The sequence below is a fragment of the Haemorhous mexicanus genome, chromosome 3, assembly GCF_027477595.1.
Source record: "Haemorhous mexicanus isolate bHaeMex1 chromosome 3, bHaeMex1.pri, whole genome shotgun sequence".
Taxonomy (NCBI): domain Eukaryota; kingdom Metazoa; phylum Chordata; class Aves; order Passeriformes; family Fringillidae; genus Haemorhous; species Haemorhous mexicanus.
This window is the reverse complement of record NC_082343.1, coordinates 104,029,052-104,050,625: the sequence shown is the minus strand read 5'-3', so window position 1 is coordinate 104,050,625 and position 21,574 is coordinate 104,029,052. Positions and strand designations below refer to the sequence as shown.

The window sequence follows — 21,574 nt, the reverse complement described above, 5'->3', positions numbered from 1 at the left end:
AGTGTTATTTTCCCTTGAGGGCATGTTAAAACAGTATTTTTTGCAAACACTGAGAGAAGGATTGGACTTTCTGAGTACTATTTTTGTTAATTAGTCACTTATAACCAGCAATAAATCTTCTGCTGATGATTCTGTTGAGGATTTGTGTCGTACAAAGGAATTCAGCTGACAACCGTTGTCAATGTGTCCCTGTAAGAGTAAAACTTGTTTAGCTAGTAAACAGATATGTCCTGAAGTGTGGAAGAATAGATCTATTGGGCAAGAATTTCAAGAAGGTACTATTTCTACACACTTGCTTTTGAAGTCACAATCACACTTTTTTTCCTATGTAAAAAGGGCTGTTATGTTTATTTAAGATTTTCTTTGTTACCTTTTTTTAGATAGCACCCTGAACAATGCCATTAAATCACATAAGCCAAAAATCAGTTTTTACAAAGCTTATAGATAAGAAAAACTGAAGAAAAAAGAAGCACCTTGCTTATAGCTAAGAGGAAACTAAGAGCTTAGATCATCAAATGACCTAGTGCCCAACTCTGAGTTCATTGAAATCACCCCAAAATTGTTCACAGCAACAGAACTTAGCAAAAGCTCCTTATTGATCACTAGAGACACACTCATTATGTTTGGTCTATTGTCCAAACCTATTTTAAATCCTTTTCAAAAGCCAAAACATTTTTGTTGTGCTACTTATAAAAATTAGCCAGTTAATAGGCTGTAAGTGAAGAAATCATGTTTATTTTAGGTAATTTAGAGTTTTGAACTGCTGTTTTGCAAGGCTGTGTAACTTCATGATCCAGTTAGTACCCACATATAATCCTAATAGCAACCCAATTCATTCTCACACTTACTTCTTTTACTTCCTAGTCAAATAAACTGTTCAAGGAGAATATGTGATTTTTTTTGGTGGTGCTGCAGTTAAGCAGATCCTAATCTGTTTTGAAGATGAAGTAGTCCTAAGATATTAATAACCAGCACCTCTCTCAAACAGATTTCACCAGTTCCTTCAGAAAACTCACAAACTCAATGTGGTTCACTGTAAAGCGTGAGTGATAACACCCATACTGACTTTTCAAAATGTTCTTGTGTGTGCATGTTTCTGTGAGGCTTGAGGATTTTGACTCAGTGGACTGTAAAAGCAGAATCCAGTTATGGAGTTTGGGTGGATATTCAGAGCAGACCTTCCCTCAAGCTGGGAGTTGTTTAGCACCAGGGCCCTGACTCAGAATATCACTGAGTGAGATCTCGCTCAAAGCCATGCAAGTGACTCACATATTTACTTCTCTGACTCCCTCTCCTCTTCCTTTAAAGTTAAAATATTGAGCCGCTTTTCTGACATCAGCTCACTGCCAGCCAGCTATCAGCTGAAAGTCAACACAGTAAAATGTTAACCTTTCCTCCCTGAGGTCCCTCCACCTTAGTGAATGACACTTCCACAGTCTCTGTTGTTCTGCCCCAGAACATCTGCCCAGCAGCCACATCTCAGGGCTGCTGGAACCATAGTTTGGCCACAACCTCACACGCCATTCCATGGAGTATCCCTACCATCCAATTCCCCACCTCCATTCCTGCGGCCACAGCTCAGGCATCAGTGACACTCTCCCTGCTGTAGCCACTCTTGCCTGGGTCTGATAAACAGCATCCTGTCCTCTGAAAGTGTCCACAGAGGGCAAGGTGGCTGTACCCATCTCCAGCAGTGTGGAGGCTCATGTTCCTCGAGAGGCATGAGGGTGGCCTGCACCTTCCCCAGCACAGCTCCTCTCTGCCTAGTTCTTCATCCTCCCTCTCATACATGTAGGATATACACACAGCAGAAGGATGGAGTACCACTCCTATGAGAGAATTTGGACTGCTCGGCCTGGAAAAGAGAAGGCTTTGGGGTCACCTTATTGTGGCCTTTCAATACCTGAAGAGAATTTATAGAAAAGATAGGGCAAGACTATTGACAATACCATGTAGCAACAAAACAACGGGGAATGGTTTCAAATTCAAGGAGCGTAGGCTTAAACTAGATATGAGGGAAAAAATCTTTACCATGAGGGTGGTGAGGCACTGGAATACATTTCCCAGGGAAATTGTGGGTGCACCATCCCTGACGTGGTAGGGCCAGGCTGGATGGAGCCCTGAGCAATCTGGCCGAGTGAAAGGTGCCACTGCCCATGGCAAGGGGCTTGGAATTAGACAATATTTAAGGTCCTTTCCAACCGAAACCATTCCACGAATCTCTGATTACTGCCGTGAGCACTGCTGGTCTATCGGAAACACTGCTCTCCCACCTTCTCAAATATTTTTCCCTTTTTTTTCCTGTGTGCTTGCCGCCATGCGGGCAGGCTGAGGTCTCAAGTGCCAAAACCCCGTCCCTGAGCGGCTGCCTTGCCCAGGCCCGGCACGGCCCCGCCGAGCTCAGGGCTGCAGCCGGGTGCCGAGCGAGCGCCGAACAATGCGCCGCTCGCAGCGGGGCCTTGTGGGTAGGGGAGGCGGCCTGCGCGGGGCCGGGGAGCGGGAGGCCGCGCCGGGCCGGGGGTGGGCGGAACGCGGAGAGCGGCGAAGGACAGCGAGGCTGGTAGGGATCGCGGCTCCTGCCCCAGTAGCAGGCGAGCGCTGCAGAGAGAGCTGCCGCACTCTGAGCCCGACCCCACGGCAGCCGCTCCCCCTTCGCTCCCCGCCTCCCACCGCCCTCAGAGCGATGTCCCGGCGGAGCGGGCAGTGAGGCGGCGGCCGCCAAGGGACGCCCTGAGCGGGAGAGGCGGAGGCACGGCGGGAAGCGCTCCGTCCCTCCCTTCCAGCTCTCTCCCCTCCCTCTCCCCGCGCCCGGGCGGAGCAGCGGCCGTTTTCCCTCGCCCTTCATGCCCGGGCGGCCGCCACCGGCGGCGCTGCCCTCCGCTCCCGCCTCGCCGCCCCCGCCCTTCCCGGGTTCGCCGCCGCGCTAGGCCCGCCGGGCGGCCCCGCGCAGTGCCCTCCGCGGGCCCGGCACTAGGCGAGCCGGAGGATGAGCCAGCAGCCGGCAGGGAAGATGTCGGCGGCTCCCCTGGCGGCCGAGGCGCTGGAGCCAACGGCGGGGATGCTCGAGGGCCGCCAGAGGAAGCTGGAGTCCATGATCCGCGACCCGCGCTCTCCGGTCAACGTGGAGAGCCTGCTGGTGAGGGGCGGCCGCGCCTGGGGGAAGCGCTCGGCGGGGGAACAAAGGGAGCGCTGCCCTCGCCTCAGGCGGGCGGGAGGGAACGGGAAGGAAGGAAAGGGCTCCCGCGTCCTGAAAGTGCTTTCCTGGGGGAGGACGAAGGATCGTCTCCACGCCCCCGGCCGGGCCACCGGCTGCGGGGAGGTGGCGGGAGCGGCCCTCGCCCCTAGGACGGTGTTGAGCGAGGGGACGGGCGCGGCGCTGTGAGAGGAAAGCGAGCGCTCCCCGATTAGCTGCATCGTATTTGGGGGAAAGAGAGAGACGTCCCTGACGAGATTTGATCCAGGGAGAGGAAAGCGCCTTGTTTTCCCTCCGAGCATCGTTCACACCGTTCGCTTTCGCGCCTGGGAATCGCAGCGTGTCCGTCCCCAAAGTACCTGCCTTTGTGTGCGCTGCCGGGCACCCATCGCTCACCCCCCGTGAAACGTCCCCTGGTGAAGCTGAGGTTGCTGTGTGATGTGGAAATAATTCAGGAAAAGGGGACACGCCTAAGGGAGAAATGTAACTGAGGGGTCCAGTGACCCTTCACGTTTATTTTTTATTGGGGCAAATTGATTCGTCTGTGTCCTGTTTCAAATAGCAATTTCCCGTGTGAGTGTATGAAATACAATTTACTGTAGTGAGAAATCTATGCCCTTGTGAAGAAGTGTGAAAGGGGTTAGATTTTCTCATTTAACCGTCTGGAATCTAGAAAGGCAGCCAAGAGACAGATTATTATCATTATTGTTATCACTGTTGTAATCATTATTTTCATTATTAGTATTATAATTATTAGTATTTTAACTGAACTTTAGGGTCTTCAAATCGTCTACTCCAGTCTGCTCCAGGATTTCCAATGTGTCCCAGTTATGAGGAGCAAAAAAAGGGGGAATAAATCCCAGTCCTTCCAACAGTTGCTCAAGGCACATAACACTGTGGTTTTTTTTGTGCTTTCAAATGACTCAGTTCTGTTTGGCCAAAAATACAGGAACTGACTGAACAGAATGTATGCCTGTGCTGTGTGGAGAATATAGGAATTTCCTATAACATCTGAAAAATGTTCTTCCCGAGGCTGTGGTGCTGTTACTCCTCTCATACATGTTCAGAGGCATAATGACAGCCATAGTCAATGGAGGGGGGTGGGAAACAGTGCTACATATTTGACTGGATTCAGATAAGTTTTTGCCTAGGCCAAAGCAGAGAGAGCTGCCTCTGGGCTTCGCTCCCAGCATTTTCACTTTGGTATTTTGCTTGGAAAACTTTGACCTGTGGCCAAAAAAGAGCAGTTAAAAATAGTACAGTCGTTCTGAAAAATGCATCAGGTTAATACTTAACCCCAGTAGACTTTTTCACACTCTGCTCTTATACTTTTATATGCATGATTCTTTTATTCTCTCACCTCCCATGCCTTGGACATAGATTGAATACTCTAAAATATGTTCATGTTTCTGAAGAGAAATCCTAGCTACAAAATTGAGAGTGGGCTGCTTAGAACTTGATTTTTTTGTTTGTTTTCTGTGCTAGCAATGTAGTAATCTCATGTAATACATTGAGAAAGCAAACCATGGGAGAGTGTTAGCTAGATTGTAAATGCATTTTTTTTGTAGTAAAGGTCATCACTGTTCTCTACACTCTGTAAGTATTGTTTAAAAAACTAGCAGCAAGTGAAATATAATGCTAATCAATCAAATTTCCTAGCTTTTGCAGTCTACATATCTGTGTATAAAATAATGGACTATTTATTATTCTTATTTAGGAAATTTATGACAGATTTCCTGTAAAAGCGCTTTCTTTTGGTCTCTGGTTTTGTTGCTTTATGCAATTTGACATTAATTTTGCATTGGTGTGCTGCTAAATAGTCGAGTATGAAAGCATATTCATATTGAAAAATTTACTTGTTTACTAACCAGCTCCCTTGCAGTGTAAATTATCAAAAGTGGAAATGTGTTTTCAGTTAAAAGTAGAAATACAGCAACATGAACTGAGAGTCAGGGAAGGCATCTTAAAAAGACTAGCTGGAATGCCACTATTCCATCCTCCAAAAATAACATAACCAAAACTAAAAATGTGGAATGGAATTCGAAATGGAATTCATTTCCTTACAGTGTAAAAAGTCATAAACAGCTGCTATTCTGTATTTTGTGTGCATGCTTTATTTTTGGGAAGCCGTAAAAAGCGAAAAAGTAGCTGTTGATCTATAACGCATGGTGTAAATTTGAAAGTCGTGAGAAGCTGAGGTAATAAGCTGTCTTTCTCTAGATAGCAATTCCAGTGTCATCAAGAGATGTTTTATTCAGTGTCTGTAAATGAAGAGACTTTCTTTGCGTACCTTCCTGACCACAGGATGGCTGACCATATCCATCTGTTTCTTTAGCAGGAGAATCTATGAAGCCAAATACATTGATTGATTGTGTTCCTCCCATCCCCCTTGGGGGCTCAAGAGAGACTGTTTGACATATTCTAATGGGTTTTTTGCTAACTTGTGTGCCTTAACAGTTATTAATGCCTGTGTTGAGCATAATTATTTGTGTTTGATTAAAGCATATCTTCAGAAAAGATCTATGCATTCTCAGTTCAGAGGCATTATGAGATGGAGAACTCTGCATTTAGTTTGTTGTCATAGGCAGTTATGAAAGCAAAATAAAACGTCCCAGGAAACAACCAACCGACCAAAATGTGTGGCATGTTATTACCACCCTTCTTCTAAATTAAAAAAAAAAAAAAAAAAAAGGAGGACTTTCTACTCATTAGCAGAGATGAGATGCACAGCCAGCACTTGGTGGGGTTCTTCTGGTTTTGGTCTGATAAGGAGATGGAAAGAGGAATGCTAGGACTGTGTGCTCGGTGCAGTGATAGGTGTCAGCAAAGACATCCACAAAGGGAAGTGGTTATTGCAACCTCATTGAGGCGTTGGCTGAGTGCTCATTCTCTCATTGTGTCTTGTTGAAAGCTTGTTGTTAGGTTGCCTATGCTAAGATAAATAATTTTGATATTGTCACAGCTTTCTATGGTACAGTCTTACTCTTTTTGGGCATGTAACAGTGCATTAGTGGTTATGAAAACCTGTTTTCTCTATTACATTTAGATCATGCAGATTACTTTGTAAAGCTACCATAATTTTTATTATTTGCTTTTCTGCCAGTTGTGTCACCCACTAATTTAATGAAGTGACATTTTTATGTGTACTGCATGTACACATGGATGATAGCACTTAATGGCATTTGACCTTGGCTGATCCATAAGAAACCCTTCTATAAATACATTCCTACCGAATAGTTCCAAGTTGACAGCTACATTTAAGGAGAGCTTAACAGTGCTCAAATATATTTGGGCATTTATGATTTTGCACATAAAATCTATCTACAGTATGAACGGAGTTATTTTTGATAGTATTTCGTACATATTATCTAGGGGTGCCTTGGCAAGTGTTACCTTCTCTAAAACAAGAGCAGATAGGTCACTGTAGGCAGTGTAAAACTAATCCAGACCCATGCTTCCTTGCCATAAGTAATTGTATCACTTCAGCACATGCTGAACTCAACTTTTGAGTTGTGTGGTGGTGATGAACAGCTCTGGTAAATCTTACCACGCTCTTTCTGCAGTGCTTTGCCTGGGCTGGAGCTGCTCGAGTGCAGTTGTCCAGAGAAAGGTGCTGGTGTTTGCCCTTGGACTCACTCGTTCAGTGCAAGCCTCAGGATTTTAGTGTTAAGCTTGAAGTTTGGCATTACACTGGAGGTGTAAAATGTTGAGTATATTCTGGCTGCTCTGCTATGGTTGTGTCAGCTTTTGAAAGAAGGAGCTCTTAAAACTGTTAATTAGGCAGTGCATCAGTGAAATTGTGAGCACAGTGCTGGGCTATGCTGGCATGCGGGCATGGTGGACTGAGAAATGGAGAGATGATTAGCAGGAGAGTGCTCAAGTGTCTCAGAATACACATGCCTTACAACCCAAACCCGCAAACCAAAACTGAACTAATTTGCCATTTCTTTCTTTTTTAAATAAAGCTGACAGTAAACTGTGTATTTACACTAGTTTGAACATGAATAGATGTTCATCTACAATGGATCATTACCATCAAGACCCTGGAATTTTATTCTTAATGAAAAGTGGATTTGAGATACAGCTGTGACTCCCATTCTTTCAGTAGGTGCATCTGTCCATAAAGATCTCATCAACTGAGTAGATGCCAAGATGTTAATTGAGCAGATCACTAGGCTGAGCTCTGTTAATTCAGGGTCTCCAGGTCATCATGGCTGATACAAGGTATCCCTTGCAGGATTTTAGCCTTAGGAACTTTCTAAGTATTTCATAGTTAATATGAAAGTTGTTTCACTTTCCTGAATTTATTGCCACACATAATTTTGAATCAGCAAGAACAATCTGTTGTGTTAATATGAGCCAGCAAGTACAGGGAAGAGATGCATATGTAGCAGTTAGCAGGATCTGATCTAAAATTCATTGCCCACTGAGTAATTTGAAGGCTAGATGATTATCTGTTGTTGAAGAAATAACCTTTTCTTGTTTGTTATATTTCCTGTGCTGTGATTTCTCTCTTAGTTTCTGACTCTTTCTATAAATGTTCTATTTTTGATCTGTAAGTTTAGAACATCTACTGCAGAGTTAAAAATTATGATCCTTAAGGAAACTGAATTGTCTTTTGTTCATTGTTCCCCTGTGATGGATTTATATATAGCAGTATAGTTAGCTGGAAAAAGATAGTTCTACTTTTCTGACAGCTTTATGTGTTTTTATATTCTGTCTTGTTCTACACTAGGATTAAAGTGTTTCACTTCTGGTTTGAGAAAGCAGAAAGTACATTTTTCTCAGCTTCAGGTCTTTTTACTGCCACACGAGATGCATGCAGATTTTGTGTGTGTGTATTCACAATAGGCATGTTCACTCCCAGTATTTCATCTCTGTTGATCAGATTGCAGAGTGTGTCATTAGTATCCTTTAATTGTTCAATCTTTGTAACAACTTAAAAGAAACATAAATACACCTACACTAGCAAATTAGCAGAGTTTTCTTCTGTTTTCTGTGTGCAGGAATAAAAATTCAGGAACTCTTCACATTTCCAAATATTAGTAGTCTCAGCTTCAGTTGAAATGTGTGCAAATGCTTATTAGAACCTGATTTTTTAAGTACATTTTCAGTGCTAACTAATGGCAGAGCAGTGCCAAAGCATTTGGCTTGTTGTCTGGTAATGCAATCCATAACAAAAGCTGCCTAATTTCAAATGGAAGGAAAGTGCTACCTCAGTAGCCAATCTACACAGCAATTAGTTGATGATTTCTTGCCAGTGTTTGATCTACAAAATATGACTGCAATTGTATCAGTGTCACAGAGGAGCTGACTTTGGATTTTAAAGCTAAAAGTGATTAAAATTGGGTAGTAGAGTTTTACATAATGAAATATTTAAAGAAATTAAATCTGTATATTTTTACAACTCATAAGCATGGGAGGTTTTGGGGGGAAGAATGCTATATTGTGTCCAAGGTTTCTTCTTAAGTGTTACACTGTAAAGCAGTGAATGTTTCTAGTAATAAATTTCTTTAAAATACTTTTTTTCTTGGTACATCCCATTGGTTAAGAACAAGAATACAGTGTTTATATTGGCAGACCTGGCTAGTAATAAACTTTTTTTAACGAGCTGTTGGCAATGTAAACGCAAGGTTGAATGTAGTTGCCCAGCCATACCTATGTGCGTGAAGCTCCTGCAGCAGTGCAGTGTCCGAAGAGTCCCGCTTTGCTCTGAGTGCCTCTGCCCGCCACGCGTGGCTGCCTGAGCACAGGTGAGAGATTGCCTGCATCCTTCCTTGGCAACATTATATTCATTCCCTGCTAACAGTGTTTTAAGACTGTATGCTTCAATCAGTGATTGGGCCCCTAATCTGCCAACGGCTTGCAATATTTGGAACATTGTGATTTTGTGAATTTTGTCTAGATTTCACTGTGCTGGATAGTCTCAGTCTGTAACAGGTGCTTTTTGTGGTGTGGACTTAGCTTTTTCTCTGTGTTCATCTGCTGCTGTTACAGTTATTGAGAGAGGGGCCCTTTTTTGTCTGTGAAGTATCATGGAGTTTTGTTGTTGGATGGACACAGATTTCTTCATTGTCATGTGAAACGTGCCTCCTGTTCAGTCTCTGCTTCATTTGTTGTAGGGTGCAGAAGGTGATAGACACAAGAAGAAAAACAATCTGGGTGTGACATACAGTGGGGTTTTGGTTATGCTTATCTACCATTAATTTTATTTCATGTAGAACAACTTACCTAAGTCAAATCTTTTGCAAAAAATAACCAATCACATGCTTTGTGTTTTGTGTGCCTAGATGGAAACTAATGAGTTCTGATGTTAGTGTTCAGCATTGTTACTTTAATTACACAGTCATTTCGTTCATTTTGTTTTAGGATAGTGTTGTTCAGATGGTACAGAGAATAAAGAAAATGGTGTGTGGGAGGGTCTGAATCCTAATCTACTGAGACCACTTTATGGTTTCAGACAAATCTTTCTTCATTTCCAACTATATGAAATGGAGATGATGAAGCTTTATTTTTAAGATGTACTGGAAAATAATTTAATATTTAGAATAGACTTATGTGATTAAAAAAGCTGATCACAAATAAGCTATGCCCAAGTGTTTAATTCTAAACCTTGAAGATTCAGGTAATCAAGTAATTGCTCTATTGCCTTTTGACTGTTCTAAATCATGGGTACTGATTTTATTAGTCTGTATTTAAAGTACAGAATTACAGGATCCTACATAAAGCTAGATAAAGTTTGGGTGACTCATCCAAACAGAAGAATTTTCTTGTACTTTTCTTCCAGAGGAAATGAAGAGGAGGTCACATACAGGCTTGAAAGTATGCTTAAACAACTATGAAAGAAGAAAAGTTAAGCTTTAGCAAATACTCTTATTTTTTTTTAATCTCAAAACACATAATGTTGACTGTTACTATCACCAAATAAATAAATAACTAGAAGAAAAAAATGCCTGAGTTCCACACTTTCTTCCAAATGCTATTTAAAGTTTAACTGAAATCTTGATTACAATTTAAAGGCTGTAACACATCATTGTTCTTTGTCCGTGTCACTGCTGTTACAGGTAGCTGTCCAAAGTCTATAGCTTAATTGTTGATTAAATATCAAACATAGTTCTGTCAACAGCATAGATTTACCCTAGTATGGAACAGAGAGAAGGATCTTCAGGTTCTTTGGGAATTCCTTGTTATTGAATGAGCTCTAAACTTGGAAATCTGCTTGTGTTTGTTGCTACTGTACAACTTGATTGACCCTCTTTATTTTTCTTTTGTTTGAAATGAAGAGTGCTGCATTGATAAATTCACAGTACTGTGTATCTGCATACTTTCAAAGAGATTATGCTCTAGAAACAGTAATAGCACTGGTTTTGGTTGAGGGATATACAAACGTTTGGTTTGCCCATGCTATAAAAATATTCTATTTCATACAGAAAATAGTCTTAAACTGGTTTTCCTTGTGGTTACTGTAACTAGTTTGTTCTAGTCTTGGTTTTCAGTTTAGTGCTGATCATATAAAGTACAAGATTAGGGAGACAAGCCTTGTCATTTGTTGCATGTTTAGGACACAGATTTTTATTTGTAAATTACTTTTAGTACCATCTGCTATATAGGGAAGGCTATATTATGATAGGCTTCTACAATGTGCAACTAAAGTCATTGGAAACAAGCTGCAGTAAATAGATAAAAGATCTTGTGAGGTTACTTAATATTGGTTGCACCCTTTGCACAATTTTATAACTATGCTTTACTTCTGAGTTATGGGGTTTTTTGTGGAATTTTAAACTTTTGTGATAAAATAGCCATGAAGTCTCTCAATTTAGGAATAGAATTATTCCTTCTAATAGTTTAGGAAAATGGAGAAGAGCAGGGAATAATAGCATGTTAGAAGCATGTTAGAAGCTGTTGGCTTAGTGAGTGAGTAATGAAAACCTTTCCAATGCCAGGGGTATGCATGCATGATCTGTTTCCTTTAGGGAACATCTCAGGACCTCCTTCTCCAGCAGTAAAAGCTAGGCCACTTGGGCACTAAGCCATAGTTTTTATTTCTTGGCCTGTTCAATTTAATGACCTCTTTAGGGTGTATAAACCTGGATTATAAAATAGCCCCCTTTTATTTTATGTTCTTTTATATGAAAAGTGACTGAGAACAACTGCTTGAATTACTCATCTGGCAAGGAGGTACTGATAGTTTATGATTGTATTGCAGCTGCTGCTATTAATTTAAGTATTATTCTATGTTAATTTTTTTTCTCTGTGAGTACAAAATAAGAATTCTGTTAAACTTAAGAGTTGCATCCATGTTGGTCTTACAAGCACCTGAATTATAGATCTGATAGGGAAAGCTGAAAATAGCTGCGCTTTCCAAAAAAAAATCCTATTACTAAATTGTTAAATTTTTAAAGCTGTTTTTTAAATTGCTTTCAAATTCTTTTTTCAGTATTAGTTTAATTATATGGAATGGGCTTATTTTTTATTGTATTTTTAAGTTACTTTCCTTATTCCTCACTTGTCATCTTCTCAGAACTGAAGGATTTGTCTTGACTCTGCAAATGTGGCAGTATTGACAGTGAGGGTAGGAAGCAGCAGAACTCTGTTGTCAGAATTCTGCTGGTAAAACCTGAATGTAACAGCAAACGAGGCAGCCTGAACATTGTTTTGTATTCATGTGGTGTTCTGTGTCAGAAATATTTTAAGCTTGTATTAAAAGAGAAATAATAAATATACTAATATAAGCTGCATCTCCTGAAAAAAAATTATGTTGGCAATTCCTTTTAATCATAGACATGCAGTTAGATCTCTGGTTTAGAAATGATTTCTACCGAGATTATAAAGAAAACCTCTAAATGTGGACACTTGTGATGAAGAATAGTTTATGTGCGTAGAAGCCTGAAACAGTAGCACCATGAGGTGTGAATCATTTCATCTATTTTAATGGCTGGCTGCCTCTGAAGAAAGGCAGTTTAAGTGTCAAAATAAACTATTTCAGTGCTCTCATTTTTTAGAAGAAATACCAGTATTTGTTCCCACATGTGCCTTGCAGTGTTTCTCAAGTGCCAGAAGTCCCAAATGTCCCCTCTCTACCCATGAAAACATCTTTGGCAAATTTTGACAGATATAAAGGGAAGAATCTAACTAAAAGATTTGTAAAGTATGAGGTTGTTCATTATTTAAAAAGCTCCTGGCTTTATTTTATATGACTCTACTACAGGACTTCACTGAATCAGAAAATCAAAGACAGCACTGAGCTCAACTGCAGAGCTTGTTTTATGTTTTCTACCTAGAGTGGACTGTTCTGCTTATTCTGCCATATTGCTGAAAGAGTGTTTGCTATAGGTTGGGTAAAAGTACATATGGTGATATGGTATTTGTGTTTTGAAATCACTCTGTCTAAATTTATGAGGGAAGATGTGCAGTATGTCTTACAGACTGATGGGAATTAATAAAAATTGCAGTTTACTTGCAATACAAATTTCTCTTGTTAAATCAAAACCAAGTGAATGTACACTGACGTTATTTCTGTTTATCAGTGTTTTACATCAAATGGATGCTGAATGTCACAGGGGAGAGGAATGGCTGTTTTGCCTTTTAGGAATATGCAGGAAGCAGGACTGAAGAAAAGTCTTAGACACATTTTATTCCAAGGTGGAACTTTTTATTTCTATTTTGATTTCAAGCTTATTTTCTAGAGTTTATCAGAAGAGGCTTCCATATAATTGGACTCCTTTCTTGGCACATGGGAATTGTTCTTGGGTTTACACACAGACTAAGTTTCTGAATTGTGGAATTTCCTTTGGTTTTACTGCCATCATGCCTTGATTTTTTTTCTCATGTGTGAACTCTTAGCACTGTTGGGTCAGTTTTCCTCTAAAATGGAAGTGGGGGACAAACAAATGTGCTTGAAGTTGTAATATCATAGGGTCACTGATGCTGAAAGCACATATGGATTGTGAGAGAAGCATAACATTTTTATCTTCTTTGTGTTTGCATGTAAAAAAGTAATGAAAAAGTTGTTATTGTGGTAAAATGTCACTGTCATCTGTAAGTTTGTGTCTAATAGCAGTAGCTCAGACTGTGTCAGGGTTCTCCCCTGTAGCTGGTGTGGTGTTGCCCTGTCCCTAGTGGGAAGCTCCTGGCCCAAGGTTGTCCAGAAACATTGCTGTGGTTACAGCGAAGGGACTGGAGGCTTCACACAGAGGTTCAGGTGCTGCTCTTGTTTCACGGAAGGATTCACCAGAATACCCTTTCAACTTAGAATATTCTGTATATCTGTGAATCTGTGATTTAAGTCAAAACCAGCAGAATGATCAGGAATTTAGGCTTAAAATGAACCTTTCCAGTGCTCACAGAGTGAATGATAGTTTCCAAGGCCACATCTGTAGCAACAAGTGAAGCAAGAGCAGTGCCAATTATCTCATCTTATTCCTGAGTTATTTCTGAAAATGCTAGTCTTTGAATAAGTGAACATATTCAATAATCAATTTTTTTGTATGTCTGAACTCTCTTTGACAGTGAGGTGTATGTAGCTAGTCGTATGCACATTTTCCATGTAGGGTAATAAGAAATGACAAGAAACTCAAATTATTTAGGGACCCAATTATGTCTAGACTGGCTTCAATGTGCAGTGAATCTATTAAACTGTTTTGTGTTGATAAAAGGACTTTGTATCCCCAGATTTAAATTCTGCTTTAGTAGAGAATTAGTAGTGATCTCTGCTTGCTGTTGGGTGGTGCCATGCTGTTGTGGCTGTCCTGTTTCTGGTTAGGTCAAGGTTGTGTACTCTCTCCCTGTGTATATTCATATAGGATGTGTGCAAAAATACTCTTACAAGAGGCCTATGTAAATTTTTTTTCTTCCTCACAATCTTTAGCCAAGTGCATACACTTCTTCTGACCTTAATGGTCTTTATGCACGAGTTTTTTCTTCAAATGTAAAAATTGTGATTCCTTGAGGAAGCAGCTGATGCAGACGGCTCTTGTGAGCATTAACCTACTCAGGTCTTAGGCAAATATTTTCTTGACTTTCCATATAAGAATCACTTGTTGCCAAAGGTGAAGGAAAATTTAAGAAAAATCGAGTTATTGTCTGGGGGAAAATAATTTTCCACTTATAAAACCATGAGTAATTTGAAATCTACTTTCTGTTTTGCTTTGCTTTCCCGAGTAATTAAGGATATTCACTTAGTCCTGAATTTCTTGCCATATTTTTATTTAACAGTTGTGGGGTTTTTTAATTCTTTATATTCCAAAGATATATTTGCTTTAAAAAGGGAAAGTGATTATGGTGGAATAAGCACAAACTAAATAAACTGAAAAATATTATTCTATTTTAAAATTTCTTTTTTTCTACCATAATCTCAGTTGATATTTTTAATGCCAGTTTGTAAAGAAATTCTGATAGAGTTTTATTTTAACTGTCTCAATGAAAGCAGTCCTGCATATCTTCTGACAAGGTGAAAAGGCAGGATTTCATTGCCCGCATATATGAAGATAATACTACTACCTTGCAGAGCTGTTATGAATTGGAAAGAATATTTTATATCTGGTTCAAGTTTTACAGTGCCCAGGAGCCTTTGCTTTACCTTGAAAAGGCTATGAAATTGTCCTACCATTCTGAAGATACAAGGTACTTCATTGTCAGGTTGAGACCAAACTTCCTGAGGATGTGGGTTCCTTTGTGAAGATCTCTATCAGCCATAATAGAGGGAAGCTTAAAAATGCTGTAGGACGCTGTCTCTGTTTCTGAATTACTTCTAGAAGCAGAAAGAGAGGAGATTTTGCAGACACGAACTTAGTAAATAGGTGAGTGCCATGCTTGGGTCAGATAACTGTGGTCTGTAATGTGGATGTAAATGTGGCAGTAATTAAGACAAGCTTAAATATTCTCAGGTATTCTGTAATGCTATGAAGGAAGATACAACAGTGGGGGTGTTGTAAGTAAAAATTTGGGAAAAGTGGGCACAACAGAGGACAGATGTTTTCTCAGATACATGTGCAGTAATTATTATTAATGGCAGCAACTTAACTTTTCTGCCTTAGGACTAGCACATTTAGAAGAGGAGCAGACATGGTCTGCTCTTCTGTGGTCTTGATAACTGGAATAAGGTTTTCTGGATTATTCTTTAATAGTCTAGATTTTGATTTTTAAAAATTTATATTTTTGTATTTGTTTAAGTGCTTCTGTCATTAAGGGTAGTGCCAATCAAATTTTTATGTATTTAACAAAAATACATCTGTCTTGGAAGAATTTGTAAATGAACCAATAAAATTGTGCAGTGTTAGATGAAGATACCAAGCAGCTTTTAAAACAAGAACAAGAAATGTTCAGAAATCTGAAGAACAGAGAAGTTTTTCAGTGTGAGAAACTAAGCCTCAGTGATCTCAGAAACTTTTTAACTCCTGTCTTTCTCCTTTAGTAGTTACATGAATCCATTTAAAAACAAATGGCTAACACAAATAGTTTCCCTATCAGTTAAAGCAGTAACTCCACCTGCTTCCCTGAGGCACCACCTTGGTGGTGACACAATATTTGTGCTGGTGTGTTGTGAATTGCTTTGAGTACCTAACCTGGATTAAAACTAGTCTGAATCACTTTCTCAGCTAATGCTGGCAGATTTGTAGAATGACCACCAACCATATTAAGTTTAACAAGGACAAATGCTGGATTCTGTATCTGGAATGAGGCAACCCCAGTTGTGAGATGCTTCAGAGCAGTGTCATGGAAAGGGATTTGGAGGTCCTGGTCAGCAGAAAGTTGAACAGGAGCCATCAGTGCCCTGGCAGCCAGGAGGGCCAACCCTGCCCTGGGGGCATCGGGACAGCATGGCCAGATCGGCAAGGGAGGGGATTGTCCTGCTCTGCTCTGCACTGGGGCAGCCTCACCTCCAGTGCTGGGGGCAGCTCTGGGTGCCACAAGGTAAGAAGGGCATGAAACTATTGCAGAGTGTCCAAAGGAGGGCAGCTAAGATGGCGAAGGGCCCTGAGGGAGGCCATGTGAGAAGTGACTGAGGTCACCTGGTCTGTTCAGCCTGGAGGGGAGACTGAGGGCAGACCTCACTGCAGCTACAACTTCCTCGTGAGGAGAAGAGGAAGGACAGACACTGATCTTTTCACTCTCAAGGCCGGTGAAAGGACTTGGGGAAACAGCATGAAGCTGAGTCAGGGGAGGTTTAGGTTGGATATCAGGAAGAAGTTTTTCATCCAGAGGGTGGTTGGGCACTGGAACAGGCTCCCCAGGGAAGTGGTTACAGCACTGGCCTGACAGAGCTCAAGAAGCATTTGAACAATCCTCTCAGGCACATGGTGGGTTTCTTGGGGTGTCCTCTTCAGGGCCTGAAGTTGGACTCAATGATGCTTGTGGGTTTATTACAATTTAGCCTATTCTGTGAGTCTGTAAACTATCACAATAACATAAAAAACCAAACAACCCACAACCCTGAACCTCTCCAAAGCAAACTAAAAATCCACAGCATATCTCCTTTCTCCAAAGAGGTAGATTCCAAGTGAATGGTGTGTTTATTGATGCAGCCTACTTTTTCTGAATGCAGGCCATCATCTGCATGTCCTACCACAGTGTTGGTAATGAAACTTTGAGGAGAGCTTGGTACAAGAAAAAAAATTTGTGCACTGCTCTGCAAATACTTCTTCTGTAGCTTCTTTCAGATTACTGAGAACACTTCAGTTCAGCTCGAATATGCTAATATAACTTTAGGAGAAAAGAGAATGAGAATAAAAGAATGAAATAAATTCTGCTATCACATTCAGGGGTAATATCATACTGTCTTACTAGTCTGTGTACAGAGAAAATTGTAGAAACTGGAAAGGGTTTCTTTAAAAAAAAAAAACCTAGTAAAAAGTAAATTCTGATTAGTACTTGCCTGTGTTTGAATTTAGGTAATTTAAACAGATTTTTTTGTGCTTTAGTCTATTGCTTTAATCTGTTCTTTTAGGAAAAAGCAGGAATCTGTGAGTAAACATGCTTGTTTTAAGGATAAATACTGGCTCGTATTTTCTTCTGGAAATAGTGGAATCCATCAACATAAGAAATGCCAAATGACTAATTTCAGTTGTTAGCTGCCAGTGATTAGCTAAAAGTTGTTCTTGGTGCCATGTTATTATTGCTCCATCTCCAGTATGTAGGTTCTGTTACATGGGCACAAAGCAGACTGATACCACTGCAGCCTGCTTTGATACCTGACTGAATTAAATTATATCAATACTAATTTAACCTTACACTTACACAGTTTTCTGATTTTATATTCTTACATCAGGGCAACATCAACTACATCAGTGGTGTTAGCATTGAAACAAGGTTGTTTAAAGAACAAAGGTTTTACTTCTAGGTTTTTGATGGAGAGGTAGATATATTTATAATAGACAAAATTGTTCTGAAGGTTCTACATAAAATAAATGTTTAATTTTACAGTTGGTAAAAGAAAGAAGTATTTTTAATGATGGGTACCATTTACAAATTAAGGAAATAGCTGATTGTTGATGTATCATTTTCAGTACTGATTACAAAATTCTTTCAGAATTACAGAATTTCTTTCAGAACAGTTTGACTTGAAAGGGATTTTTAAAATAATGTAGTTCCAACCCCCATGTCATGGGCAGGGACATTGTTCACTAAACCAGATTGATCAAAGCCCCATCCCAACTGATCTGGAACTTTTCCAGAGTCAGGGCATCCACAACCTCTCTGGGCAACCAGTGTCTCAACATCCTCACTGTTATGATTTTCTCATGTCCATTATAAATCTACCATCTTTGAATTTAAAAAGGTTACGCCTTGTCTCCTGTCATTACAGGCACTGCTAAAAGGTCTCTTAACTTTCCAATTAGCTCCCTTTAAATATTAAAAGGTTGCAGTAAGGTCTCCCTGAAGCTCTTCTCCAGGTTGAACAAAACTGATTCTCTCAGTCTTTTCTCAAGGGAGAAGTGCTCCAGCCCTCTGATCATCTTGGTGCCCTTCCTGTGGACTTACTCCAACAGGTCCATGTTCTTCTTTTGCTGGCGACCCCAGGGCAGAATGCAGCACTGCAGGTGGTGTCTCACCAGGGCAGAACAGAGGGCCAGAATCTCATCACTCACCTGATGCTCACAATGTGTGGATGCAGTCCAGGGCACATTTGGCTTTCTGGGCTGCAAGGACACATGGCTGGGTCATGTCCAGCCTCTCATCCGCCAGCACCCCAAAGTTCTTGTGCGCTCAATTCCTTCATTCCCCAGCCTGTCTGGATTGCCCCAGCTCATGTTGGCATTTGGCCTTGTTGAACTTCATAAGGTTCACGTGAAGAAGCAGGCAATAGTTTACTGCAGTAACTGGAATTGGTATTCTTTATTTTTTTCCTGAAAATGTTAGAAAACAATGTCAAATGCAATTTATGGAGAGAATAGCCACTTGCGGTATCACTGCAGTCAGTTTTACATTCAGTTTGTTTCCAATTTGTAGCCTAATGCTAAGCAATTCAGAGCTCTGTTTTGGTAACAGACTCAGGGTGTAAAAAAGGGTTTTTTCACCATTAGAGTGCAGGAGCCATGGCAGGCTGATTTTTTTGTAGATACTGGATCTCCAGGTCAGATAAGCTAAAGGCAATTTTCTTTCAGAGAATTTGGGGTCCCAGGGAGTAGTTACTTTCATACAATTTCCTTTTTTTGGACAACACTAATGTCAAAAATCAAATACAGCTAAATAAAAATCTGTATCGTTATACTTGTTCAGATGTTGTCAAAACGTGAATATATCATTCCTTCACAAAAATAAATGCAAATTTCTCTGTCATAGTGGGGAGCTTCTGTGGCTGTTTGAATTCTTTCCCCCTGGGTAAACAGAATAGTCAGACATGGATTTTTAAAATTATTACTTAACAAATCATGAAAGTGAAATGGATCCTAGAGAGATGGATTCCTGGAAGTCTTTTGAAAGACACTTTGGGGCAGGGGGAGTGTTTTTCAGAAATATTATTAGAGTGCAGTTTTGCAAGCCCTTACATGCATGTTTAGGTTAAAACATTTTAGTAAATACAATTAAGTAGGTAGGACTACTACTAGGCCCAGAATTAGACATGAGGTTGTTTCAGTCCACAGAGCTGTGGATTGGGTGGTTGTTGCCAGGACTGTGTAATTTTTCCTTGTCATCTCTTTGATATGTAAGATACTTGTTGTACCCACTTCATTCTAATCTCTCTTCTCATCTTAGAGCAACATGGAGCCATTTCAGTTGAGGCTAACAGATGAAGTCTATTTCCTAATAAAAATATGCTCTGTTTAAGTGGATTCCTGACATCTAAGAGCTAATGTTTGAATGTGTGTTCTGTTAGCATGTAGTTCTGTGAGCTTAGTCATTATTGCTTTGAAGCCAAAGAGTTTACTGTATGTGAAATTTAGTCATGCATTCAGTAATACATTCAACTCATTTCTGTGGAATTCTGCCCCTTCATTCTCAGGTATTTCATTGTGTTTTTGGAGTGAGTTTTCTATGCTTTGTGGAGGAATAATTGGAGGAAGAGGAAGGGGCAGATGTCCTGGCTTCAGTGATGATTTTATTTTTTTCAGACTCCAGATGGTTTTTTTTCTGTTAGTAGAATATCCAGGTGAAACTTGGAGCATAAATGGAATATTTGCAACTGTGCCACTGTGATGAAAATCACATAATTAAAATTACTGATTTGTCACATCTTTAAATATGAACAGGTTGATAGAACCTTTTAATTATTTTTCTGAAAGACAATGTCTGAAAAACATTGACTTTTTTCCATGATGCTGTCACCTTTTCTTTGAGATCATTGGTCAGAGTCTGCAATGTTTCTTGGTGTGTGTATATATATATATATATAAAAGTATGTGTATGTGTGTGTCTGTAATTGGAAGACAGTATTTCTTTACTGAAAGTGAGTTTTGGGCTGGGATTTGTTTCATGTGCCTTACTTGAGTAGTTACAAAAATGTGTTACTCTTCGTTTCTGCTATGATTGTCTGTTTATTTTCTGAATTTTCAACCTTTTTGGCAAACGTGAATATGTAACACTGGAAATAATAATAAGTATTTTTCGATATTTTTAGTGAGGAAATATATATACACTACTTGTCTTTTCTTTCCCCTGAGTGTTTCAGTAAGTTTAATCAGGTGATATTGGTTGGCTGATGTTTTCTCATGTTTATCTCATTTTGCCAAGCGTTTAGTGACATTTACTTTGCTTTTATACGCACTTTGCTCATTTTGCTACAAACTGCACTACCTTTGCTACGCTTGTCTTTAAAAGCAGTTTCAACCCAAACTGTCAAAAAATAACCAGCTATCAACTTTTTCTCCCCTTTTTCTCCAAATGCACAGGTCATCTTAAAAAGAATAAATATATATCAAAATTTTGGGATAAATTGTAGTATTTCTTAAGCACTAATTTTGTAAGTGGTTGTGGTAACTGCTAACCTCCTTACTGTTTGTAAGAGAAACTTTCTGCAACAAACTGCAAATGCTGTTGAAAGAACACACTTCAGTGTCATGAAATGTATTTAAAAAATGAGTTTGATATAGGGAAGAAAACTGCAGTCTGTCTCAGATGTGGGGCACCGGCTGCAAGCTCTCTTTGCGTTTAGAGTCTGAGGAATTACATTCACTCTTCTCTAAGTTGTTATGCTGGCTTCCTCAGCTGTGGTATTTGGAGACAAAACCCTACAGGAAAAATGTAGCAGATGACTAGGAAAGAGGCAGCTTGTGCTGGAAAAGATGTGGAGCTTTTCTGTGGTCCTTAATTCTGTGGAATTTCATTGCCTAATTTTGGACCAGTCTCTCAAAATCTCAGGCTTCCAAATAGAGATGATAAAACTCATCTCTGTTTTGTAAATCTTATTTGCTCAAGAGGAATGTAATTATATACCACAGTGTTCAGGTGAGAGATTCCACTGGTGTGGTGACACTGTAAGGGCCAGTTGATGGACTCTGTGCTCCTCAAGGAATGCTGAGATCAATTTGCAAAGTCTAAATCTACTACAGGAGCCAAAGGCAAATGCTTTGAGACAGCTGGTCTGGCTCTGGAGGAACACTGCTGTGTTTGATACCACCGGACTAGGCTCCAGAAATCTTCATGTCCATAAAATTGTATGGCAGCACTCCAGCAAGATTTAAGATAAGTTGAATAAGTAAGGCTTATCTGCACTATGGGATAGGAAGTTGAGGAGGAAAAATGTTCCGATTTTTGCGGGCAGATTTTTTTTTTAAGGTTAGGGAGGAAAGAGATTTTCAAGTTGACAGTGCGGATACATGAAACTCAGGATAAACATTCTTTCAAACTACTTGATATAAATCCAAACAACACTTTTATGAGCAAGGTCATGACATTGTCTTAAATAGAATGAAAAAGGAAAATTACTTGAAGAGGTGAAGTGAT

The 21,574-nt window shown here is 40.1% G+C and overlaps 1 protein-coding gene across 2 annotated transcripts in view; it reads left to right on the top strand.

Annotated features, from left to right (window-relative positions):
- The first annotated feature begins 2,541 nt into the window (after positions 1 to 2,541).
- ROCK2 (Rho associated coiled-coil containing protein kinase 2) overlaps positions 2,542 to 21,574 on the top strand; it is a 104,937-nt gene continuing 85,904 nt past the window's right edge. The window contains exon 1 of one of the 2 annotated variants that reach the window (XM_059842882.1): positions 2,542 to 3,136. In XM_059842882.1, coding sequence (XP_059698865.1) covers positions 2,987 to 3,136 — 150 coding nt within the window. In that variant the 5' untranslated portion in view covers positions 2,542 to 2,986. The remainder of the gene's footprint in view (positions 3,137 to 21,574) is intronic. The other variant, XM_059842881.1, reaches the window with a different exon arrangement.